Source organism: Monodon monoceros, unplaced genomic scaffold, assembly GCF_005190385.1.
Source record: "Monodon monoceros isolate NGI ecotype Baffin Bay Population unplaced genomic scaffold, NGI_Narwhal_1 Super_Scaffold_6, whole genome shotgun sequence".
NCBI classification, from domain to species: domain Eukaryota; kingdom Metazoa; phylum Chordata; class Mammalia; order Artiodactyla; family Monodontidae; genus Monodon; species Monodon monoceros.
The window spans coordinates 83,950,540-83,976,661 of NW_021703783.1; the positions used below are offsets into that span (position 1 = coordinate 83,950,540).

The 26,122-nt window shown below is 44.8% G+C and overlaps 1 protein-coding gene across 2 annotated transcripts in view; it reads right to left on the minus strand.

Annotated features, from left to right (window-relative positions):
- APPL2 (adaptor protein, phosphotyrosine interacting with PH domain and leucine zipper 2) overlaps positions 1-26,122 on the minus strand; it is a 52,883-nt gene that overhangs the window by 7,622 nt on the left and 19,139 nt on the right. For both annotated transcript variants that reach the window (XM_029204373.1, XM_029204374.1), the window contains exons 5-16: positions 22,343-22,430; positions 18,739-18,780; positions 18,564-18,622; positions 17,308-17,454; positions 13,881-13,963; positions 10,119-10,277; positions 8,468-8,656; positions 7,306-7,348; positions 7,166-7,222; positions 6,977-7,065; positions 1,689-1,844; positions 1,487-1,539 (exon numbers count right to left, since the gene is read on the minus strand). In XM_029204373.1, coding sequence (XP_029060206.1) covers positions 1,487-1,539; positions 1,689-1,844; positions 6,977-7,065; positions 7,166-7,222; positions 7,306-7,348; positions 8,468-8,656; positions 10,119-10,277; positions 13,881-13,963; positions 17,308-17,454; positions 18,564-18,622; positions 18,739-18,780; positions 22,343-22,430 — 1,165 coding nt within the window. The remainder of the gene's footprint in view (positions 1-1,486; positions 1,540-1,688; positions 1,845-6,976; positions 7,066-7,165; positions 7,223-7,305; positions 7,349-8,467; positions 8,657-10,118; positions 10,278-13,880; positions 13,964-17,307; positions 17,455-18,563; positions 18,623-18,738; positions 18,781-22,342; positions 22,431-26,122) is intronic.

Below are 26,122 nucleotides of genomic sequence, written 5' to 3' on the forward strand. Positions count from 1 at the left end.
TAAGCCACAAATTGCCAAAGCTCTGAATCTCCTATTGTCCATATTTTGTCTGTTTGGAACTATTCATTAGACTAGAAAAGCACCTCTTTTTCTTCATCTATAAAATAAAACCACATGAACATCCTTCTAGCATGAAAACTCTAGGTTGACTACATGTAAGTGGCAGTATGCATCTTACTTTTTCTCTGAAAATAAGAGCTTTTCCACTAGACAATAGAAAATTCATTCATTACTTTGGCCCGCTGTAAAGTCCTCTTATAGAAGAAAATGTATTTGAAGAAATAAGACCTGATGTTGGGTTTCATTCAAATCATGCACATCATTTATTACTGAAGGGCAGTGATGACGTTCCATAAACTAATGGAGATTGCAGAACTATTAGCTTATTTGATGCTAATGAGCTGACAGTATTGGCTTCTTGATAATGGCACGTAACCTGACAAACTGAATAACAGCAGCCACACCTGGAAGATCATGAAGAAGGTTTAGAAGATCTTTTTTTTTTTTCTGTAAGAACAGTAATTCACTTATCCACCATTTGAAACTAAGAAGCCTACTTTTTCTTCACTTGTCCTCCCTATGAGTATCCTTGCCCCTAAAAAATAAGGGTTAAAAAAACTTATTAGGAAAATATAACTGATATGTTGTAAATGGTTACTCCCATATGAAGCTAGTTTTTACAAGTTAGAAAGTTTTTTATGTAGACAGTTAAACTGTGGACTGTGTGAGAAGTCAGCTAGATAGAGAGTCAGATTTGATGCAGAGCCTATTAACATCATTTTTTCTTTTTTTACCTAAAGCTGTAAGGAATGCCAGTTCTCAAGTCCTACTTTTAAATTTAAATAAGTGGCATTTCATTCTAATGACATTCTCAGGCTTCAGTCAAGGAGAGGCTGTGTTAAAATGAGGTCTTGCCCGCACTTCTAATTGCCTTGGCTGGGAAGTGTAGCTCTTGGGAGTAGCAGGTTTTGGTCAGCTCTACTGAGTATGTTCTTATGTACCTTGTAAGAATGTAAATCAAACAACAAAAATCAGAATCTGAATTTGAACAAATTAAATACCTTTTTTTTTTTTTAATGTCATCTTCAAATTTAAGAATGAGTTATCTGTGTTTTTGGTTTTCTAAAATGAAATAGCATGTCTGTGACTCACCCAGATTTTATCCTCTTGGACTTTGTTTTGCAGTAATGTTATAGCAAATTTAGATTTGGCAGCATTTCTCTGCAGGAGCTACAAAAAGGGCATGGATGTGGCTGATGGTACGACAGCTGCAGGAAATCTATCAGCCTCCCCTTAGTGTTTATGCCAGGATGGTCCTAACTGCATGTGTCCTAATGAGTCTGCACAGAGAACACACATCTGTGGATCATAATTTCAATTCATATTTCAAGTCAAAGCTCTTCAGAACATGACTTCACATCTTATTTCAATGGCCCTGGTCATTTTGTGCCGGGGAAAGAATAAGTACACAGAACTAGCCACTTACCTTCTGTTTCTGGAAACGTCTCATCCTCAGTTTCACCAAAAGGGTTGATACGCCTAGGGGAATAGCCAGAGTCAAACATCCTGACAGTTTCAGCTAAAGGGACACGTGACACTTGAACTCTAAGTCAGAAGGAGGTGGGTAGGGACACGAGACGTTAAATTTATTTTCAGTTCTCCCAGAGATAAACCCCCTTAGCCCATACCTGCTCCCTCTGTTCTGATCAAGGAATTCTGTAGCAGGAAGTACAATGTCAAACTGAATAGGTGTTCCAGGTGCAATTAGTTGTTCAGCTTCAGGTATGCCTGCTGCTTTGGGAACAATCTTGTCATTTTCCACCTCTGAATTTTTCATGTTCTGGCTGGAGTACAAAATAGGAAAAAAAAATTTTTTTTTAAATCCCTGTTAACCTTAAGCTTTTACAATCAAATGAATACTTGTTGAATGCCGACGTAACTTTTACAAGTAGATAAGGGAGAAGATTTAACCCACTCTACCAATAAATCTTCGTAAAATGTCATTCACGTCCATGGTTAAAATCCCTCAGATCTCCACATTACCTATAGCTTGTTCTGGTGCACAGCATTCTGCATTGTTAAGACTACTTATTATATTACCTGTTAATTTCCTGTTTGTATCTTTCTCCCTTTGAGACAGGTTTTTGAGGGCAGGAGCTATATAGCTAAATCATATTTATTACTTGCTACGTAGTAGGCACTCAAAACCGTTAGCTGAATGAATAATACATCTTGGCCTGGCATTCAACCACCTGGCTGTCCTTTCTCCTGAAGGTCTCCCTCTCCCCTCCCTTAATGCATCCTCCACTAGAGCTGCACCAAACACCCACGTGCTTCTCATTTCCAGCTCCATCGCAGGTCTGCTGCTCGCTCACTCTCTCCTGCACTTCAAACACCGGCTCAAATTGCCACTCATCCACTAGGCCTTTCAAGCCAGCCTGACCCTCTCCTTCCTCTGCAGTCCTGTGGTTCTTCTCAGTAAGCCACGAGGACAGCCTTGGATCTCTATGTGCCTCCTGAGCTTAGCACTGTGCCCACATGTACTGTTTTGAGACTGTGGCATGTAAAAGTAGAGCATGGTCTGTAGTAATTAATGTGCCCCCATGTTTCTTCTCTTCCAGTGTCAGAATGCTGTAATTTCACCTTTCAGGTTTATAATCTTTTAGTGTAAAAACCTTTGAGGGGCAAATCATGTAAAAGTATTTTGATTTCTTACATTGTTTGAACCATAAGAAGACTCTCAATATCTTTCCATTCATTTGATATTTTGTATATCAGTATTGCAAATTTCTCAAGTATGTCAATAACTAAATAGGTTGTATGGGGCTTCCCTGGTGGCACAGTGGTTGGGAATCCGCCTGGCAATGCAGGGGACACAGGTTCGAGCCCTGGTCCGGGAGGATCCCACGTACCGCGGAGCGGCTGAGCCCATGTGCCACAACTACTGAGCCTGTGCTCTAGAGCCTACGAGCCACGACTACTGAGCCCACGTGCTGCAACTGCTGAAGCCCGTGTGTCTAGAGCCTGTGCTCCACAACAAGAGAGGCCACTGCAACGAGAAGCCGGCACACGACGACGAAGAGTAGCCCCTGCTCACCACAACCAGAGAAAGCCCATGCGCGGCGGCGAAGACCCAATGCAGCCAAAATAAATAAATTAATTAATTAAAAAAAAATAGGTTGTATGGAACTGTTATAATATCAGCTGACGAATGAGCATAATGAATGGAAAATGGATACAAGCACAATAGACAGAATGGTAGACGGTCACTGCAAGGAGAGATGCTTAGTTTTAACCTCCGTTATTAACAGAAAAGGAAACCGAGGCCTCTAGAGAAGTTGAGTGGTAATCCTGAAGGCACTCAGTTACCTGGTGGGTCAGCTAGATTAACAACTAAGGTCTCCTCGCTGCCAGCACAGCGCTCTCCCAGTGTCACACTGCCTCAGTAACCAAGATCAATCACATCTGCTCTATGATCAGTCTTTAAGAGAGTATGATATAGTAAGTGAAGCACTGGAGGAAGGGGTGAGTAGAAGCTTCAAGGGAAGGAAGCGAGTCCCAAGATTTTGGCTCCCCAGTGGGTATGAGGGGAGATCACACAAGGAAGACAGGAGGGGGCCAGGCTGTAGAGGGCTGTTAACACCATCGGGTGAGGTCTAACTTGACTCCGCATGTAGGCGGCCACTGAAGACTCTTTGAACAGAGGAGTGAAATGATAGAAATTAAAGCATCACCTGTGATCTGCATGTCACCAACTCGAATGGACACTTTGGGATCATCATCCTGTTTGGTCTCCCAAAGCATCTAACATGATTGGCCTCTCCTCCTTAAAATTCTCCTTTCTTGGTTTGTGCTGATGCCACACATTATAGGTTTTCCTCCTACTCTTCTGCTGTTCCTGAAGTGTTTTTTGCAGGCTCCTCCGCTAATCCACATGTTGGAGCTCTTTAGACTTCTGTCCCAGGCTCCACTTCCCTCCCTCTACGCTCTCCCTAGCTGACCTCTTCTACCACCACTTCCGTGCTGATGGGCTCCCAATTCAGAGACTCAGCCCAGACATTTTCTTTGCCCTCCAGACATATATCAGTTGACTACTTGACAATTCACCGGAATGTCTCACAAGCCTCTCAAACTTATGTCATAAACCGAACTCCTGATACTGACTACCAACTCTTCATGTCTTCATGGTGGTGTCATATCGCCACCAACTGCCAAGGTGTTCAACCCAGACTGTGGTCATCCTTTGTTCCTTTCTTTCCACTCCACATCTCACATAACAAACGTCCTACAGATTCTGCCTTCAAAGTAAGTCCCCAATCCACCTACTTTTCATCTCCTCTGCCATGATCCGTTTAAGACACCATCGTGTTCTCCTGGACTAGTGCTACAGACTCCTCACTGGATACCTGCTTGCCCAGCTCTGCCTTGTGTGTCCTCCACAGCAGCCAGAGCTGACCTCGGAACATGTAAAGTGGATCATCTCTCTTTCTCTCACTCTCCCTCACACACACCCCTACCTCTAAAACCCTTCCAGAGCTCCCCAAACCCCTGCCCTGACTTCCTTCATGATCTGTCCCTGCCCCCCTCCCTCCCAACCTCGTCTTGCTCTATGACCTCCCTCTGCCGACCACTGTCTAGTTACAGTGATCTCCTTTCAGTTCCTGAAAGACACCAAGCTCTTCTCTGCCATTCAGCCTCCACAGCTGGCATCAGGAATGCACTACCTCTGGCTCTTTGCAAGAGAGGCTACTTCTCATCTCTTACTTCTCAATTTAATTATCTCTACAGACAGGCCCTAAATAGGTCTCCTCCTTATTCTCCATGGCAGCACCCTCATCTTTAACCTAACAGTGCTTTCCTGTATTTTAACTAAGTATTTGTTTACGTTTTGCCTGTCCTCTCCTACAAGTCTGTAAGTTTCACCATCTAGCTCAGCGCCTGGAAACATACATCTGTTGAACAGCTGGATAAGTGAATGAATATTACATATAAGTAACTGCAGAACGAGGGAAGGCCACGTAGGAAATCTGCTTGGAAGTGAACGGCAGTTTGTTCCCAAGAACAGAGTTTCTCTGCTTCATTCTCCCACTGTCATCAAAACATCTCTTTATTCCTAATGAGCTGACCCTAAGAGAGATGCTAGCCCGGCCCTCCACTGCTCTGGGGCCATCATCTGGCAGCCACATCTGTCACCCTTCCGATCTTTGCATTGATCCAGCTGTCTGGCTACAGTCATTTTTTTTCCTAGGGATTCTTCTGTATCCCTTCTATGGGTTCCTTTCTAAGAATGTGATTTAATTACTCTATTGTAGAACAGAGGAGAAAAATCAGTTACTGAATAAATAAATCTGAGCTGCAGACTGTTTTTTAGAAAACCAATCACACCTTCTGGTTACACCCCAGAAAGACAGCATTTTAGAGCTGGAAGAGGCCTTGGAGGTGGTCTGATTTCTCTCATCTTACATCACAGAGTTGAGGAGACAGAGGCCCAGAGTGCTGACGACCCACTCAAGGACATCTAGCTGTGTTCAGAGCTGTTATTAAGACCATGTCTCCTAACTCCAAGTCTAGTGCAGGGTTCTCCACTATGTCCCTCTAACACTCGTGTGGCTTTACAGAGAGCAGACAGACACATTTACCCAGTACAGTGCTCACAGGTTAGCCCCACTGGCCGGATCTGTATTTCCATTTCCATTTATAAAGTGCTTTCCTTAAAGCTGCTCTTAGTAAACATGCTACTTTTGTGTAAACTGTTACCCTTAAATTATGGCACTGGAGTGTTCTCAGACTTGTTGCCTCGTCCCCATTTTTATTCCCTTTGCTCAGGTTCTCATGTTCTGTTTCACAGCTACTATCACAGGGACATCCAGTGGGGCCTCGCTGCCCTCCCTTCTCCCGCCCCACCCGCTCTCTCCCAGAAGGTGCCGCCCAGCAGTCTTTCCAGCCGGTTCTGACTATGCCTCCCCTCTTGTCAAAGCCTGCAGTTCTGTTCCCCTGCCTGTGGCTCCTCAGCAGGGCACCTAGTTCTTTCACCATCGGACTCAGCCTATTCTCTGCTTTCTCTCGGGCCGTTCCTCCTGGCGTCCCAGGGCTGGGTATGCGAGCGCTGGCTCCACACTGCACCGCACTGAGACCCTGGGAAGTTACTCAACCACTCTGAGCTTTCTGACAACTTTCTTCTGGAGTCATTAGACAGTATCTGTAAAACATGTAACGGGATTCTTTCTACCATACCACTAAAGATGGAGGCCTAATACAGTCATGATTTCAACTTGCCCTGTGATGCCATGCTTTCATTAGCATAACAGAAAATACAGCCTTCTATTATTTAATCAAATGGAAACTCCCATTAAGATGGCATTCCTGGAATAAATCCTAAAGCAGTATTCAAAACAAGAGGAAAGCTGTATGTGTGAAAATGCTCACCATAAACGACAAGAGCAAACAAAGGAAGGGGAAGCAAACTAAATATTCAAATAGTCAATAATAATAAATGATGGATAGTGTGTAAAGGAACAATTATGAAAAATGTGAAAATATGAAAAATATATATGTGCAATAAATGCACATATGATAAGGCCTGCACCATAACATGGACACGTAAAAGGTGATTTTCTTCCTTATTTAAAAAAAATTTTGTTTTGGTTTCATGGTTTTGTTGATGCTGGTACGAAATGTGGGGAGAACGCCTGACTAGCAGGATACTCAGTGCGTGTCCTATGTGCTCAGGCTGCAGCTGCATGGTCCAGGGGAAGGAGGTGGACATTGAAAGCAGACAGCTTTGAATTCTGACTCGGCCTCTCATTTGTGGTGTGAACACGGGCAAAGTATTTACCCTTTCCTGGTCAGGGTTACTGCTTCTGTACAACAGGGCTGAACACCACGGTGCTGTAAAGATGAAATTCCCAGTACAGGTGAAATCCCTAATACACAGTTTGGCTCCACAAAAGCTAGTTTTTTTCTGTCCTTTAGTTACCTGGGGCAAGGGCTTTCTTGTTTTTTTGCAAAACTTGTAATTGGAGTCACTGCTTGGAGAGCCGTCTGATTCAACTTGATGGCGACTGCCTAAAAATCCAGAGGAAGACAGGCTCAGTTCCAAGAGGTGGACGCTTACCTTTCACATTGAGAAAAGAGCTGAGACGCATGTAGGGCAGCTGTGAATTACCTCTGGGTTGTCAGTCAGGTAGATCTGTCTGGAGATGTTGTTTATTGCACATATCCACTGTAGATGACATTAAAAAAACGTGCTGAATCCCAAAGTCACCCACTATACTAGAACAGAAGTGAAACAAACAAAACCTTTACCTCTTCGTTTTCCTTTCTGCTTTCCGCCTGGAGGATTATTCCCCTGAAATAAAGTACATCTAAGTAAGTGCTTCCTGGACCTCAGTGACTGAATATCTTCATGCAGCGGGCCAGGAATAAGATACAAATACTTCTGCGAAGGCGCCACTCTTAAAGGGACTCCACACCTGCCAGTCCCTTTGCTCCTCATCTCACCTGTGGGAGGTGGGGAACATGGATTTTATCCCTATTTCTTATCTGAGGGAACCAAGGCCCAGAGGAGTTAAGTAACTGCCTGGGACTGTGACTAGAATCCAGAAGCTTCGTTCCCAGGTCATTTACCATCACCCAGAGAGGAAGGATGATGTCTAAAAATGCTCTGCCATTCTGGGAGAAGAGATGGTCTACATCATACCAACGCTGCCCCCTCCCCATGAATGTGCTATTTTTCAAATAAAATCTCAACTCAGAAGCCCAACAGAGAAAGCAAACGCAAGCAGAGCAGCTCTGACTGAGAACGGGGCCACTCCTCTCCCTCAAGCAGGTGAAGCCTGGAGCACTTCATGGGGCTCCAAACTCCTTGGAGCAGTTTGAAACCACTGCTCTAAGTGAGAGGGGGTCCCACTGGGATGGGATCTACTGTGACGATACACGGCTGCCATTCTGCAAACATGGCCTCTCCTGGGCCCCAGGCGCACGGCAGATGTGGGGACAGAGTGCTGACGAATAACTGCTGCAGCGGCATGTCCTGGTCACATTTCCTGTGTCAGCTGGGGAAGCGAACTCCTCAGGCAGGCACCCACTCTCCCCGTCAGCCCCCCGACCCCGTGATGTGGACACAAAGGCTTGTCTAGAACAGACGAGGAGCGGCTACAGCCCCACCCCTCTCTCTCAGTCTCCGCTGACAAACAGCTCCTATCGCTGTCTTACACATGGAGGTCACCTCTTCTCCATAGCCACAGACAAATCCTCTCTGGGACCTCTTAGATAAGGCAGGCTGGATTCCATATGGTCCTGTGTGCTTGCTTAAAGAGGACATAAAACCACCCTCCCGAAAGGTCAACACCACCCAGAACAGGGCCTCCCCTGTGGAGGGCTGGCACAGAGGAGTGACCTAGGAGGCCCTTGGCAGAAGTGGGGTCACTGCACCTGTTTCCTCCCACATAAAACCCATGTGGCCTACGCTTTTCCATTGGGAGTGGTGATCTGGAAGCAGTATCGTCGGTCTTCACAGTCCACCGCCATCACTGAGCAGTTGTCCAGGTCCTGGATCAAGCCTCCAGCCACGGCGCCCCTGGGCTGACACATGAGATTCCCGCCTTGGGTGAAGAAGTAGAGTCTCTCCCAGGTGGTGGTGACCAGCCCTGTTTTACTGTAAGAATTGTGTTGTGAAAAGCTCATTAGTCCTAGGAAGCATAAGAGGCACCTCAGTCTTGCTGCCTCTTTATGGGTATTCGTAGCATTTTAGAAATAATGTGTTGCTTTACATTAAAGCAAAACTTCTCTGAAAAGAATTCAAGTGCAAAGAGTAGCAGGAGAGGCACAGGTTAGCTTGAATGAGTTGGGAGCTGATGGGCTCTGCTCAGACGGGAAAGGCTGGTCCACAGCCAACTCCAGGGTGGGGGCAGGGGGCGCCCACCCCCACTGCAGCCAGTCTCTGGCTTCTAAAGCCGGGAGCTGGAAACAGCATTAGTCCATCACCATCGGGAACTGAAAACCTGGAAGATCATTTCTCTAAGACACAGAGCTGAACTGCTCTAAGTCTAGTTAGAGTGACCAGGGTTACCCCGGCCACAGCGCACACCCCAGAATCCTGGGCACTTTATACCAGCTTGGGTTCTGCTCCAGCTACATGTTATGCTTCTTCTGTGGGCTGTTACAAGAGAAAAATCTAGTTCCTGGCAAATAAAACCAGAACCTTGTGGAGTATTCTATCTGTACAGAACTAAAGGAGACCTCTGGCTTGTGATGTCAACGAGCTTTACAGACCTCTGAAAGGCTCTAACCTGGTAAGAAAACAGCCGGCACCTCTTCACACACCCTCCATTTGGGGGATATCAAATATATTTATTCGATTCGGTATTTACTGAGTAGCGACTATGTACGGGGCACTAGGTTTCCTGCCTCAATAATGGTAACAGCTAACATCTGAGTACTTACACCTGCTAGGAATTACCTCACTCAATCTTTGCGACAACTTTATGAAGGAGGTGCTATCTTCAGCTCTATTTTACAGATGAAATGCCGGGGCAGCGGGGCCCAGCCGGGCCAGGACGTCTGGCCAAAGTCAGAGCTCACCACCACACCTGACAACAACCCCACCTGCTCTCAGACACAGTCAAACCTGGGTACCTCTTTAATTCATAGTGAACATCTGAAACCTGAGGGTTAAACATGGGGTTCAGTCTATATGAACCTAGATGACTCTGGAAGCTCCCTGGCCCTCAGGCTCTGGCCTCAGTGCTGCATCACCGGCACACTGCTCTCGCCCATCAGGGGTCTGGGGAAGGGGCTCAGTGGTCTAGGATGAGGACAGTTAAGAGCAGTCTATGTCAAACGGCCGTGGTGACCAGGGAGGGGCGGCCTGTGGTGTCTTGGGAGTCTACGCACTGACTGGGTTCTTACTCACACGACTGTTTCAAGCCCCATCTCTCAGTGCAGTTTGGGACCTGGGCCCAGACACTTCCTATGTCCCAGGCAGGAGGGGCGCTGTGGCGGGAGCTATAACCCAACCTCACACACCCCCGCCCTCTGATGGGGCACTTAACAGGTGCTTTTTAGCCACTCCCAGGGAAGACAGATTTTAGAAAAAGAGGCAGGCAATGAACTCTCACTTTCTAAGGTTAAGGTAACCAGCCTTCTGGATGAGGTTCCTGTTGATCTGGGGTGCAGCCACATCGAAATCTGGAGTGTAAACAGCTTCCTCAAGAGAAAGTAATTCTTGCTGGGATGCCTGCATCTTCTCCGCTTCCGCTTCCAGTTCCACCTGGATGCTTGAGACAGAAGGTGTCCGGTCAGTCACTTGTCACAGCAGATGGTGGAGCCTCCCCATGGCTTCCTGCCTCACACAGGGGGGCACGACACTCCACCTCTGAGGCTCTGAAAGCTGGAGATCACAGGGACTCCGGTCTGTGCTACCAAATTGTTTATATGACTGTTGTTTTCAAACAGAGCATAACGAATACCACTGGACGATGCCTGGACCCAGCTAAATAATTTCTCTGTTGACACAGTGGTATCCAGGCTCAGACTTGTCGATGCAAGTTTTAGAAGATGAACCCATCCTCAGGAGCCGCATGTGCTGGCAGCCTGTGAAAGAGCCAGAAAGGCAAGAAGGAAACGGCAGTCATTCGTGGCCCCCACCCCCCGGTTTAGGCAGGAATGGTGGGGATGGCCACTGCAGACCGGAAAGTGACCAGGAGGTGGTACCAAGGTGCAACAGCAAAGCCAAGAGCAATGCTTTTCCTTATATGAGAGCCACACAACTGCCCTGAGACGGTGCAGGCTGGCCGGCCCGTCTGCACATGGTCTGAGGCGTGGAAAAGCTGGAAGCTTTAGCTTTCTCCCCATAACGTGAGGCCTCAACAGCTACCCCACCCAGGGGTGACAGCCTGGGTGACAGTCCTAAACACAGTCTGCCAAAATGGGCCCTCCATCCGAGAAAACAAACTCTAGAGGCGTTGTTCCACTTCTCCACTGTGTAAAGGAGGTAGGACTGAATTCCGATGTTGAAATCGGGAGGAACCCTAGGGGCTAGCGTTTTACAGAGTGAGCTCCTCAGCACTTCCTTTCAAAAGCGTTCTGTAGGTCAGGGAGATTGGGCTTGTGTGTTCCAGATGCTCCTCTTAGAGGTTCACAGTGTATACCACCTGTATCCTGTTTAATGCAACCCTAAGGCAAGCCGTCAGTCCAAGTTAATTTTGGCTACTTTGATGTTTGAATGGAACGATCTGGGGCTCCACCAACAAACTTCATTAGTTTAACGGGGTTGTCATTGCCAAGGCTGAGAATGGAATGAGAAAAAAGAAGTTAAGCTGTACAGAAGTGGACGGAGGGAGCCAGAAGTATACAGAACCGCTTAGGTCCTTCAGCTTTTGTAAGAAGCCTCTTTGAAGATCTGATGAAAGGTAAGGATTGTCTCCCCCAGAAAAGCCCTCATGTGAACCAACGTGACATCATGCACACAACTCCAGGGAGTTTTTAGTAACTGTCCCCCCTCTGCTCCCCGACCCATACAGGGAGGCTCAAAAACTGAGCTAGGGCTTCCCTGGTGGCGCAGTGGTTGAGAGTCCGCCTGCCGATGCAGGGGATGCGGGTTCGTGCCCCGGTCCGGGAAGATCCCACATGCCGTGGAGCGGCTGGGCCCGTGAGCCATGGCCGCCGAGCCTGCGCGTCCGGAGCCTGTGCTCCGCCAACAGGAGAGGCCACAGCAGGGAGAGGCCCGCGTACCACAAAAAAAAACAAAAAAACAAAAAACTCTGAGCTAATCCAAGCCTCCCAGAACTCAAAGAACAGGGTAGAAAAGTGACTCCCTTCAACTGTTCCCTTCGAAGATTTTTATTTTAAATCATGTTTCATTTAATTAAAAAACAAAGCGTGTGTGTGTGTGTGTGTGTGTGTGTGTGTGTGTGTGTGTGTGAGTGAAGGAGCCAAGAAAAAAGCCTGAAGTGTATCACTGTGAAGTAGGGACTGAAAGAAAAGCCCCTGGCACTGTGGGGTGGTGTGAAATGCCACCCATCTGGGTTTAGGCTGGGTTCTGACCCTGACGCAGTGAGACCAGGCATCCACCTCCCGGGGAAGGACTGCAGAGCCCAGAGCCACCACTAGACGCTGTTCCTTGGCCACTCGGGCTGGCTGGCTGCTGATGCCCAGCAATGTGGCAGCAAGACCCCTCCTAGTGGCACAGGCGCAGCAATACTTATCTACTCACCAGGATACAACGTAAGGGATAAGAAAACTAGAATTCTTAGCTGAATGCTTCAGCCGTTTGAACCAGGAGGTTCCCGTGCTCCCAGGTTCCACTGGGAGCTCTGCCTGCTGCCCCTGTAACAAGATGTGCCTGGTCAGGCAGCAGAAGCACGACTCACAGAACTAGACCCGGCCCTCGGGAGCAGGCTGTGTGGCCGGGGCTTTCAACACCAGTCACAAAACTGTGGGAACAGCTGGTGCTGCACTTTGGTGGCCTAGTAACGGCTCAGAGAGACACTGACAAGGAGAGAGGACACAGGCTGCAGGATGTGTGGAAAGATACACACTGCAGCATCTCGGAAATGGGCATGAATGTCCTGCCACCAGTTAATAAAAAAATCTAGTACATGAAAAAAATTTGAAGCACAGGTAGTTCTCTCAGAAACAAAAACCATGGGATTCTGAGAGTTAAGGAAGGTAAGAGAAAGACAGTGAGAGACAAGGGAGAGAGGGTTTTTAAATGACAATTTAATAGGCTCCCTTCTCTCACTTTCTCCTAACCCTCCAGGGGCTAACAAATTAAAAGGCAGGAAACTGAGCTTGGATTTCACAAATTGCCTTCTAGCATAATTATAAATCTAACCTGCATCCAACGATCAGGAAGAAAACAGCTCAGGGACTTTCAGGAAGGAATATATGCTTTCCTAAACCACAACTCTCCCCTCGTGCCTGTATGATGCTCAGCACTGGTCTTCCTTGGGATTCATTCTCTATCTTCAGCATTTTACGGAAACTTCTGTCTAAATAAATTTACTGCTTGGCCTCCTTAAGGTATTTTGAAATGCAACATCCTCAAGAAAATGAACAACTTTCTCTTCATTTTTCCACACAAAATCCTATACTTATACTTGTTTTGTATATTTACCTATCAACTACACACGTATATACAGAGAGACATTATTTCTATACTCCAGGAATCATGCGGAGTACTCAAGGAACCACACGTCTGCGCTGTTAATGAAATAAGCCTGGTGCTGGCAGCGCCTGGGCGCCTCCCGCGAGCTCACTACCACAGACGCTGATGACAGGAAGCAAGAAGACTCAGGGCAGCCCCAGCCTTAATTAAACGTGGGCAGGACAGTCTGCAGAGATGACACTGTATTTGTTAAAAATAAACATTTGCAAGGCTGAACTGCAGTTTGTTAAATTAATTCAAAAAAAGGCTTAAGGCCTTATTTATCTATTATAAATCAATGTGATGTTAAGTTTCCTGAAAAGTTGCAGCACTTCCGGCCGCTAACCCCATTAGCTCTCAAAGAAAAAAGCAAGCATCTCTTCTAAACTGGACTCATAGGCTTATAGCATGTGAAATGTGAATATTAACAAAAGGAGATCCTAAGAATAGGAACTTGGACTTAATGGGAAAGTACTCCTGTGGACATTATAATCTTTTATTTAGTCTTTTAATGTAGTAGATAGGACTCTGGCTCCACACGGGTCAAGAACTGCAGAAATCATGACTTTTCAACCACACAAAGAGCAGCAGCTAAGAGGAGGGCGCTGTTCTGAGCATTCATGGAGTGGAGGGGGCAGGGGGCTCTCTGGGGCCCTCCCCCCACCTCCCAGAGAGACTGATTCAGCAGGAGAGGCAAAAGGCACACGAGATGCAAACCGGAGCGCAGCATTACCTTTGAACCATGTCTGCAACGGAGGCTAAGAAGCTGTCCATACTTTGGGAAAACATCTCTGCTCCCTTCTTAAAAAAGTTAATCTGAAAGATATAATTATGATATTCTGAAAATTGTCTAAGAAAGGTGATCGATGAATTCATGACATGTGAGACTAACAGCACACGGGCAGCAGACACTGGCTGGCTCCTCCTCGCGCACTTGCTGCCTCTCTGCTGAGCCCCACCTCACTGGCTGAGATTGACTCCCAAAGCCCCTGGTGTATCTGTAGAGGGAGGAGGGTGAAGCTTCCTACCTTGCTGCAAGGCAGTAGCGACCAGGGATAATATAAGTGCTTGGTACAGACCACCTCATCCATAATTACTACTGATGACTATTTTGATATTATCAGCAGCAGCCTTTTTCCTGTGTCAATTCTAGACAGTAACCGGTTTCTTGAGGGCAAGGACTAGGTCTTGTTCACCTTTGCATCTCCAGGGGCTAAACTGGTGACCAATGACATGCACAGCACCAGCAAGGAGCAGACAAGCAGCATGCGGCTCTCAGTGAAGGGAAGGCCACCACCGACTGCCCCTGCTCATCGAGCCACGCATGGCTCTGAACACAGGCTGTGTGGATGATGGTTTGGGCGATCTTGCAGAGGGAAGACCGGGCAGAAGATCCTTAAAAGGCTCTTCCAACCCAGACATCAACTTCAAAGTGACTGTGTATGAGAAGGACAGAGCAGGGCTGCACAGGTGCTGGACACGGGGGACAAGGCCCCTGCTGCTCTCCAGCATTCTGATCTGGAAGCAGCCCTGGCCCTGGGTGGTGGGCATGGAGATCGACCTCTCACCTCTAGAAGGCTAGTAGGTGTCATCAGCACAGTCTGACTCCTTACACCTGCTCCCCAGACGCCCTGGGGAAGTATGTACACCAAGGTACTTAGTTTTCACAGTACAGAAACACGATGATCATGATTATCCTAATGCAAGGTATACCTGCAGGGAGATGTTCTGGCCCCATGATCTTTGAACCATACAGAGATCAACACTGTAAATGCCATCCTGAGTCCCTGAAATGTTGAGTATCAAGGTCTGTTAAACAAGCATTCTACATTTCTAAGTGTACAACACCAAGGTGGCTTTTTCTCTCCTTCCCCTCCCTGAACTCCTTGGAATTTATACTCTAAGTCCATGTCTTAGCTCCTCTACTACTCTGTAAATGCCTAGGGCAGGGGCTCATGCAATCCCTAAAAAAAACCTGATGAATGAACGGATGAAGGAAGGGATACGACACTGGCTTCTACAGCCACATTATGTAGTACTTACCCTGTAAATATGACACTAGAGTTCATTTTTGTATTCTCATGAACCTGTACACAGATAACAAAACCTCAGTTTGTATGAAGGCCTGAGGAATGAATCATGGTCTAACTGGAAACCTCTTTAATGAGGGCCACAGAAGGAAGAAATGGAGTCAAACCACCTCCACTAAGGTGAGTGGTGCTGAGAAGTCTCGTTCAGTGCAACATCATCCAAAGACCTAAGTTCATGGCCCTTTGTGAACAGTAGGAAGTACTATGGTCATATGACCATCAACTGACAAAGAAGATGCTCAATGGGCATTGGTTAAAGAGGCCTGATGAGGCAGTAGGACAGCAAATGCTTTAGAATCATCCCAAAGATTCATGGTGTCAGACAACAACCTGGTCTTTAGGAAGGAACTATAGTTTTCATCAGGATGAAAAAGTCTGCAGGGTGAGATTTTTATTTGGTCTTCTGTCTTGAAATCTGCATACTTTTCATATGAAAAATGAAACATGCCATCCTTGGTCCTCAAAAATGATGCTGCCACCACCCAACAATGACGGTGTGCTCTGTTCTGACTTCCTAGGCACGGGGGCTACACTGGTGCTAATGCACCCAATGTCTTGTCCTCCCCACTGTGTCCAGGCTGGGAGAAGTGGTGGAGTCCTTGGCCATGGAAGCGAGTGAAACCAACCAGTATCAAACCCATCCTTTAGGACTTGTGAAGACCCTCCTCTAAACAACCAAGCTCCCCAAGCACTGATCCATCAGGCCTGGAGCAGTTCATCCTTCTGAGATGCTGAGTCCAGGTCCCTCCCTGACTCAGGGTCTCCAACTGAGCAGGAATTACTGCTTCAAAGGCAAGAAATGTCAATCAGGGAGGACAGATGTGAAAGGAGGTATTAATCAGAGACAGCAAAGGAGTACTGGCATTCTCTAACAAAGCAAAGACATTGGCAGGGACACAGGTGCAACAGGAGAGGGGAGGGTGACAGAGAGTGAGCGAGTATACACGTGTGGACACAGTGCCCATTATGAGGAAGCGGAGGAAGCTCCCAAGGATTTGCTGAGGACTGAAGCCCACAGCTGCACAGCGCTAGTTTTTGGTTTAATCCAGCTTTACTCAGTTGACACAGAAAGATTTTATTGCTCTAGTTAAATACTACCTCTAAAGACACCAAGCTGACCTTAGTGTCCCTATCACTCAACAATAAAATAACCATATGAAGAAGACAGACAGCTGAGCTTAGATGTTTAAAGATCCTCTCTTGTTCTCCTTTTCCCTGAATGAAACTGATACTGTATTCTTTTGAAATATATGTATTTTTAAAATGTATTTTAAAAAATAGATGCTCACATGTGGGTTTTTTTAAGTTGCTTTTTTTCTTCTCAACATTTTGCTTCCTCACATTCCTTTCTGTTCCTAGATTGTCAACTGAGAGAAGGTTCCCAGCTGTGTTTCTTACATGCCCAAGTGAGGTTTTGGAGTCAACCTAAGTGGGGCTAAAGCAGGGCAGGGATGGAGGGTGAGGGCTAGTGCCGCACGGTCAAGGGCCCATCCCAAAACTGGAGCCTCCCTGCAAACAAACGTTCAGTAGCCCACAAAATGGGAGGAAGAAGCCAGATAAATATTCTACAGAGACTTCATCAGGCAATGGCAACATTTCCCCACGCCCCAGATGCCCAGGTGCCAGCAATAACCTCAGCAACGTATCTTTAAAGAACAGCCCAGCTGAGGGTGACCCTTACCACACCAAGCAGCAAAGGATCGTGCGGAGTCCTGGGTTGTAGGCCTAGCTCCACCAACCTGGGAGTCAGCTGCTTCTCAGGAAACTGGACCAGGCCTGGCTTTCATCTGAATCCGACACAAAGGGTCATGCCAGCTCCTCCCCACAGGAGTCTTGAGATCAAAGCCATCATTTCCTGCACGTATAGCCTAGTAAGTCCAACTAATGATGACCCAGCCCCTCTGGAAGCTCTCCAAGTGCTGAATCTCAGAAATTTCTAGGGAGGCTGTGCACCTGTGTTTCTTTCTCTGATGATGCTTCAGTATCCCCTAAGGGCTATGTCAGCAGAATGCCATGCTGTTCTCCACAGCTGGCTTAGGTCTGATGCCTCAGGGAAAGGGATCATCCTACCTGTCCGTGGGCAAAGCCTAGCATGGGCTCCATCATGGCCACTCGCTTTCTGTACTGCAGCGCGTTGAGAGCACAGTAGTACTGAAGGGATGAAAGATGCTGTTTCCGCCGGGCAGCTGCCACCTCCTTTACAATTTCAGTCTTCACCTGGTTAAAAGGGGAAAGGAAAACAAACATCAAGTTGTCCAAAGCAAGTGACAATTCTGTAAGAGCATGCAACTTCAAAACATGTTTGTTTATTCATTAGAACAATTTTTGTGACAAATAAAAAACAGATGAGATTCCACCTCAAGTTTTTAAAATTCCAAATTAAAAATACCAAATTAATGGCATCTCAGCGTTTGTGAGGCTGCACTGGGGTGAAGACAATACTTTCTGCTGGTAGCACTACAAAGAGCTACAATCCTTTAGGAAAACAATATGGCAGTGTGCATTCGAAGCCATAAATATTTTGGTTCACTCATAAGATTGTACTCCCAGGAAATCATGGAACAGAAGTAAAAGCTATATGCCTGAAAATATTCGATATTATCTATAGCAGCTAAAAAGCTAGAGAGCATGAGTTAAAAAATCAGAGTCAACATTCAGGGCAAGGAGTTCAAGTGCCCAAGTATATGTGAGTCAGATAACCATATGAGCTATCAAGCTTAAGTTAAAATCATTATGTGATTATCATTTTATAATGGTTCCAAGTTGACATTTAATAAACCAGTTTGAAAAAAGCTAGAACAGAGAAGAAGTCTACTTATGAGATTTGGAATAAATATTTTAAAAATCCAGGGACTTCCCTGGTGGCAGAGCGGTTAAGAATCTGCCTGCCAATGCAGGGGACACAGATTCGATCCCTGGTCCGGGAAGATCCCACATGCCACGGAGCAACTAAGTCCGTGTGCCACAACTACTGAGCCTGTGCCCCAGAGACCGCAAGCCACAACTACTGAGCCTGCGTGCTGCTATTACTGAAGCCTGTATGCCTAAAGCCCATACTCCACAAAAAGAGAAGCCACCACAATGAGAAGCCCATGCACCACAACCAAGAGTAGCCCCTGCTCGCCGCAACTAGAGAAAGCCCATGCGCAGCAACGAAGACCCAACGCAACCAAAAATAAATAAATAAATATATTATTTTTTTAAATCCATGTACAGGAGAAAAAAAAGAATTCATCAGGACACCCTCAATGCCACAAATTCACAATAGGGAAACATAAAAGGAGCTTAAGTAAATGAAGTGAAAAATGGAAGGTAGGTATTCGTACCTTTTCATTCTCCTTTTTTTTAGGAAGCCTGCTATATTTTGCCATTGAGAGGTCATGCTCTAAAAATAAAGAGATATTTTAGCACCTAGATGGGCTGAAAGGCAAGAACATTCATTCAGCATCTCCTCCCACAGACATACTAAACTCACATACCAAGAACAGAGAAGATGCTTACCATTGCTGGCGAGTCCAAAAAGATCCTTTAAAGTGCTTACTTCTGAACAAGAGAAAAGAAACATCTTAAAGCAAAGAAAAATAAAATATGCTAACCTGGAGCTCTGTGCTTTCCCAAGAAAATAAAGGTATGTGCGTGGAAGGGGGAACCTCCGCCAGCACCCTCGGGTCCTGGTGCCTGGGGATGCTTGTTTTAATGAAAGAAATCTGAAGCAATCTAGTATACTGTACTTGCAACAAGCCAACACCAATAAATATTACTCCATGTGGGTGCCACACCCACCATGCACAAAGACGACTTAACAAAGTCTAAGACCAAAAAAACAAAAAGTTAGTGAGAGCAATGACTGTCCAAGGTTAAAAATTTTAAAACACAGAGATATTTAAAAGGAAGTGACACTTTCTACGATTCTAAAACAATCCATTTTTACTTTGTCAAACAGAGCAAAGCATTTTCACATCTACATTGTTTTTCGATCTGTCTCAAAACTGCCTCCAGCTTTTAAATTTCTCTTCACATTTTTCTTACTCTTTCTGATATGGGGCTGCTTTCTGCCTTTCTCTTCTTTAATTTTTCATTTCTTTCTCATCTTCTACTTCCTGATGGAGCAGTTTTAGAGTTTCTTCCTCATCGATTTTAAATAGCTTCCTAAATAACTCTTGTATCCTCTTCATTCAGATTACGTACTTAGATTATGTACTTAGATTATGTACTTAGATTATGTACTTATATTGGTGGGTAAATGAAAAAGGCAACAAAATGTAAAATAAAACACCACTCCCACTACTGGGCATATACCCTGAGAAAACCATAATTCAAAAAGAGTCTTGGGGCTTCCCTGGTGGCACAATGGTTGGGAGTCCGCCTGCCGATGCGGGGGATGTGGGTTCGTGCCCCGGGTCCGGGAGGATCCCACATGCTGTGGAGCGGCTGGGCCCGTGAGCCATGGCCGCTGAGCCTGTGCTCCACAACGGGAGGGGCCACAGTGGTGAGAGGCCCACGTACAGCAAAAAAAAACCCCAAAAAACCCAAAAAGAGTCATGTACCACATGTTCACTGCAGCTCTATTTACAATAGCCAGGACATGGAAGCAACCTAAGTGTCCATCGACAGATGAATGGATAAAGAAGATGTGGTACATAAATACAATGGAATATTATTCAGCCATAAAAAGAAACGAAATTGCGTTATTTGTAGTGAGTCTGTCATACAGAGTGAAGTTAAGTCAGAAAGAGAAAAACAAATACCGTATGCTAACACATATATATGGAATCTTAAAAAAAAAAAAAGGTTCTGATGAACCTAGGGGCAGGCCAGGAATAGAGATGCAGACATAGAGAATGGACTTGAGGACACGGGGAGGGGGAAGGGTAAGCTGGGATGAAGTAAGAGAGTAGCACTGACATATATACACTACCAAATGTAAAATCGATAGCTAGTGGGAAGCAGCTGCATAACACAGGGAGATCAGTTTGGTGCTTTGTGACCATCTAGAGGGGTGGGATAGGGAGGGTGGGAGGGAGGGAGATGCAAGAGGGAGGAGATATGGGGATATATGTATATATACAGCTGATTCACTTTGTTATAAAGCAGAAACTAACACACCATTGTAAAGTAATTATACTCCAATAAAGATGTTAAAAAACAAAAGCAAAACAAACAAAAAAACACCACTAAGCAGAGGGGATGCCAGATTCTAATTTGGTTCTGATTCTGACTCAGGTATGACCCAAGCCAGATACTTAAAATTTCTGTCTTGGTGTCAGCAGAAAAGTATACCTTGATTAACTTTTTTCATAGATACTAAGAGCTTCTCCTTTTACTACTACTAGACAGTTTTATTTTCTTAAAAAAAATCATCATCCTGGGTAAATATTATTGATACTACTAATCCACAAGTTGAGCCCTTTTGGACTAACAAAGGCCACATCATCAACACTACTGGGCATTCTCAATCCTAGGTTCCTATAAACAAACCTGAAAGACATCAATCTGACAACACAAGTCTTAGGGGGTAATTATTTTGTTGCTAAAAGACTTGGAGTTTGTTTTTTAAATGATATCCCCACATATTTCTAATGTTTTCATTTAGAGAAAATCTTTTTTAAAAATGCACTCAATGAGGCTTTCAGTTACTACTGGATAATCAGCACATGACCGCATTTAAGTTTGGGTTTTACATGCGATTACAGATGAGCAACACTAAAAAACACTAAAAACCCTGCTCAGTCAAGGTTTCTCTTTATACAAGCTGACATTATTTATTATTTTTTATTTATCAAGTGTTAGTGCTATCACTCTGCCCTTGGGTAGAGTTTATGCCAGTTCTGCTATTTCCCCCATAGGCTTCAGATGACATGATCACAGGGGATCTCAAAGTGAGGGGAAAAAAAGCTTCATATTTAAGATTTGGCCTTCCATTTACTGCATCTTTTCTGCCTAAAAAGAAAGTTTTAAACTTCCTGTTTTTAAACAGGAAGTACTATACTGAACAACAGATACTTCAGCACTCAGGTTTAGACTTTTTTGGTCTGCAATGTTTTATAATTGGTGTTCTAGAAAATACAATTCTTTATTCTCTATGCAATGAATATTTTCAATGAAATAAGAAAGGACAAAAGGACTAGAAAATCTGCATTCCCTTTTGTAATATCAACTAAGTTTTTTCAAGATTATTTATTTTTTTAAATTTTTTTTTTGCGGTACGCGGGCCTCTCACTGTTGTGGCCTCTCCCATTGTGGAGCATAGGATCTGGACGCGCAGGCTCAGTGGCCATGGCTCACGGGCCCAGCCGCCCCACGGCATGTGGGATCTTCCCGAACCAGGGCACGAACCCGTGTCCCCTGCATCGGCAGGTGGACTCTCAACCACTGCACCACCAGGGAAGCCCTTATTTATTCTTTATATTTAGTTTTTGACTACCTTGATTTCAAATGATATAAAATTATTCTAAAGTTTTATTTTAGTTGAAGAATCAAAATTAATCCAGAAGATCAACTAGGCTCTCTGAACTAGTCACAGATACTCCCACTCACTAAAATGGAGCTCCATCAGAACAGGGACCCTATCTACCTTGTTCACAGCTGTACCCCCAGAGTCTAGCACAGATAAAGCATGGTCCCCACTCTGTCCTTTCTTCTCCAAGCCTCCCACTTTACATTCCAAAGTGTTCATGGCTCCTCAAGAACAGCATGCCTTTACAAATGTCCCCTAACCTGTAATATAAGCCTGCCGTCTTTGTCTACTTGGTAAACATTTATTTATCAAAACCCAGCTCAGAGATCTTCTTCTTCTCTGGGAAGCCTTCCCTGGCACCTCATCCTCAAAGGGTAATCACGCCTTTCTGTGTGCCATTTCTATTCCTTGTACATCTCTGTCCTGCTGCCCTCATCACATAATATTACAATTGTCTGCTTCCAAGTCTGTTTTCTTATTGGCCTGTGACTTCCTTTAGGTGAGCCAAGAACATAGCAAAGATTTAATAAAAGCTGAAAAAGGGTATTTCTCAATGATCCACACAGTTAAAGAAATAACTGCAGTAAAAATTACTATTAAATGAATTAATATTCTTAAAGTATATGGCACTGAACTCAGTTACTTTACCTGTAAGATCCTTTTCTCGAAACTGTATAATTGGTAGAACCATTGTGTCTGCCAACTGTTTAGCCAGCTCTGTATGGAGAACATTAAGCTGAAAGAAAGAGAAATCTACTGAAGAAAATTATACCCACTATTACTGACACTGTCTTATTTCACTGAGGGATCACACTGAACACATCCATGTGGTTAAAGAGCTCAGTTACACTTCCTTAGCAAATAAATACCCTGCATAAAGCAGTAAATGACATAAGCTAAGAGGTATTAAAAACTAAATGCAAGTTTCTAGCTGACCGGGGCATCAGTTAAGTTTGCTAAGAGTCTCCGAGCCCACAGTTATTGTTTGTTGACTGTGCAAGATGTGGCTCTGTGTTCTTGATGTGAGCCACACCCACCTAGACAGGGAGAGAGCTCTGGTGTGCTGGCAGCACAGGTCAGCACTTTGCCGGGCCTCTGTGTGCTCTCACTCTCAGAGGGGGCTGAAGTCACCCCTGAAAGACAGGCCTGCTGGGAACCTACTAACCCTGCGACTACAGACACTGGGGCCCGGGAACTGCCGTGGAGAAAGAATGTTCCCCGCAGAAATAACTCAGCCAGGTTTCAGACCTTTCTAAGCACAAGAAAGCTGTATTCAAATGTGCTCCTCCTCACTAGATAATTTTAACAGCCCTTGATGCTTTCTCCCCTTCTACCTAAAGGCCTTAACTAAATCCTGTCTTTGTAAATCGTCTAGGAGAAATAAAAATGATCACGATCAGCACTACCACATTTGAGCTCTTTCTGTGTGCCACTTTACGTGCTTTATACCACTTAGTTCCCACCTACTCTGTTAGATGGGTGTTATTTATTATCCTCATTTTTACAGGAGGGCAAATAAACCTCCAAATCCAGAGAGCAACTAAGTGACACACCTGGGATTTTAATCCTGGGCTACTGGGATCCAAAATCTATGCTCTTTCCAACACACCGTGTGGGATACAGAGTTTGTCTTTCATGCTCACACAGCTGCCACAACTTTAAACACGTGGTAGTCAGTAATGAACACAGTGGAAGGCCCAGACTTCCGGATATTGTGAGGGTGCTCTGGGATTCCTGCTGGGTATATAAGGGGAGGTCACCCAGCAGTCATCTTGTGGAGTAAACATGTGGCAAAGTTTTCTTTCAGCAGCAAGAGCAGTCACGTGTCCGAATCCCCCTTCTGCACACGGATCTCCCCGCGACAGATCTGGTCCTTCAGGGTTGTGCTTGCAGAGGCTGCTCTGACAAGCTTAAAGACTGGCTTCAGGTCAACCACCTGTCGGGCCAGGGAGTGACAGGCCAAGAAGTCAATGTTCTCCCTATCTTTCAATCAAGCCAAAGAATGGCAGCTTTTTCTGAGGGGAACACATGAAGACAGCCATGCCAAAACATGCATTAGGATATAATGTGTTAACTACTTTTCCTGAATAGCTTCAATAAGAAATGTACTGTTTTTTGTTTTTGTTTTTTTACTAACAGTTAATTAGATGAATTGGCTCTGTGCCGAATGCTCTGATATAATTATTTAATTTAACCTTTATAACAGCCTAATTAAGTGGGCTGTCCTGCTACTGCCATTTACAGATGAAAAAAAACAAAACTCAGAGAGGTTAAATGGTTTTCTTTCCAGTGGTTATGCACTTCAAGAATGGCAAACTTCCTAGCTACTCTACTACTGCTTCTTAAGGATCAAGTGGTCTGTGTCACCAACTTTTTGCCTTGGGGCTTTGAGAGGTAAGGGACAGTCACTTCCAAACACAGCACCTTTGCTGAGGAGAGTGCGAAGAGCACAGACCACCTCTTGGCACTTCAGGATCGTCACACGGAAAATGGGCATAACAGCATCTTCCTTGCATGGCTCTTTTGACGATAAAACAAAACATGAATAGGAAACACTCAGAGCAGAGGGCCTGACACATAGTGGGCAATGAAATCCATAATGCCAAAGATTTCCTGTCTCAGATGCACTAAAAGGAAGTAATCTAGAAACCTTGCTTTTGGTACAATCACCAAGGATAAAAAATCTCTGTATGCCTAGGACATCGAATACCGGAATCCAATGCATTCTATTAAATATAAGCAACACAAATCTCTACTTTTAGTTGGATTTTTCAACTTCTGAGTCAAGTTACTTCTCTTGAAAAATTTTCAACCTGATGCAGGCCCACCTTTTGAGAAAACCACCTCAAAAGCTACTCCACTCTTCCCACCTGAGTTAACTGCTTTCACTGGCTTAGGTCTTGACATCAAGAGGCTTGTTTAAAAACTCACAGTGTTAAGCTTCCAGGAGGCCATGACACTGCCTTTAAATCACAATTCTAGGCTTCCATCCTTCTGGAATGATTCACTCCCCACTAAAGGAACTGTCATTAGCTAATAGGCAAATGAAAAGATGCTCGACATCGCTAATTGTTAGAGAAACGCAAATCACAACTACAATCAGGTATCACCTCACACCGGTCAGAATGGCCATCATTAAAAAGTCTACAAACACTAAATGCTGGAGAGGGTGTGGAGAAAAGGGAACCCTCCTACGCTATTGGTGGGAACGTAAATTGGTGCAGCCACTGAAGAAATCAGTATGGAGGTTCCTTAAAAAACTTAAAAACAGAGTTACCATATGACCTAGCAATCCCAATCCTGGGCATATATCCACAGAAAACTCTAATTCGAAAAGATACACGCACCCCAATGTTCACAGCAGCACTATTTACATGGCCAAGACACGGAGGCAACCTAAGTGTCCATTGACAGATGAATGGATAAAGATGTGGTGTGTATACGTATACACACACACACACACACACACACACACACACACACACACACACACAATGGACTACTACTCAGCCATAAAAAAGAATGAAATAATGCCATCTGCAGCAACATGGATGGACCTGGAGATGATCATATTAAGTGAAGTTAAGTCAGAGAGAGAAAGACAAATATCATATGATATTACTTACACATGGAATCTAAAACATGATACAAATGAACTTATTAACAAAACAGAAACAGACTCACAGACATAGAAAGCAAACTTATAGTTTCCAAAGGGGAAGAGGGGAGGAATAAATTAGGAGTTTGGGATTAGCAGACACAGCCTACTATATATAAAGTAGATAAACAACATGGTCCTACTGTATAGCACGGGGAACTATATTCAATATCGTGTACTAAACTATAACAGAAAAGAATATGAAAAAAAGATACATATATCTGAATCACTTTGCTGTACACCAGAAACTAACATTGTAAATCAACTATATTTCAATAAAAAATTAATTCAAAAAAAAGAATCATCATTCCCACCCATGAAAATACAGCTCTGAGTAAATATCTTAAAGTAGAAATCCTGGTTTAGGGTTTTGACAACTAATCACATCTCCTGAGCAAATCTCCTCTAGTCAAGAAAACACATAACTTCAGTGGGTGTAGACTACTGCTTCTCCCCCTGGGTTATTCATTCACTGTTAATTAAGAAAAATTCTTCTCCCCACCTTCAAAAAAATTTACTTTCTGCTCCTCTCTAATTCCATTCTCCATTCATCCTCCTCCTCTTCTGGAATAGATATGCATCCATATTATCACACACTTCAAAGAGCCACAGCAGTGGGACAGAGGACAAAGTTCACAAGGAAGTGGACAGTTTGTATCTATATCCCCGGTGCCTAGAATTGCATCTGCTAAATAGTAGGTGGTCAGTAAATGTTTGTTGAATGAATAATGCCTCGGTGAACTGATTTGTTGAATGAATGAACAGGCAAC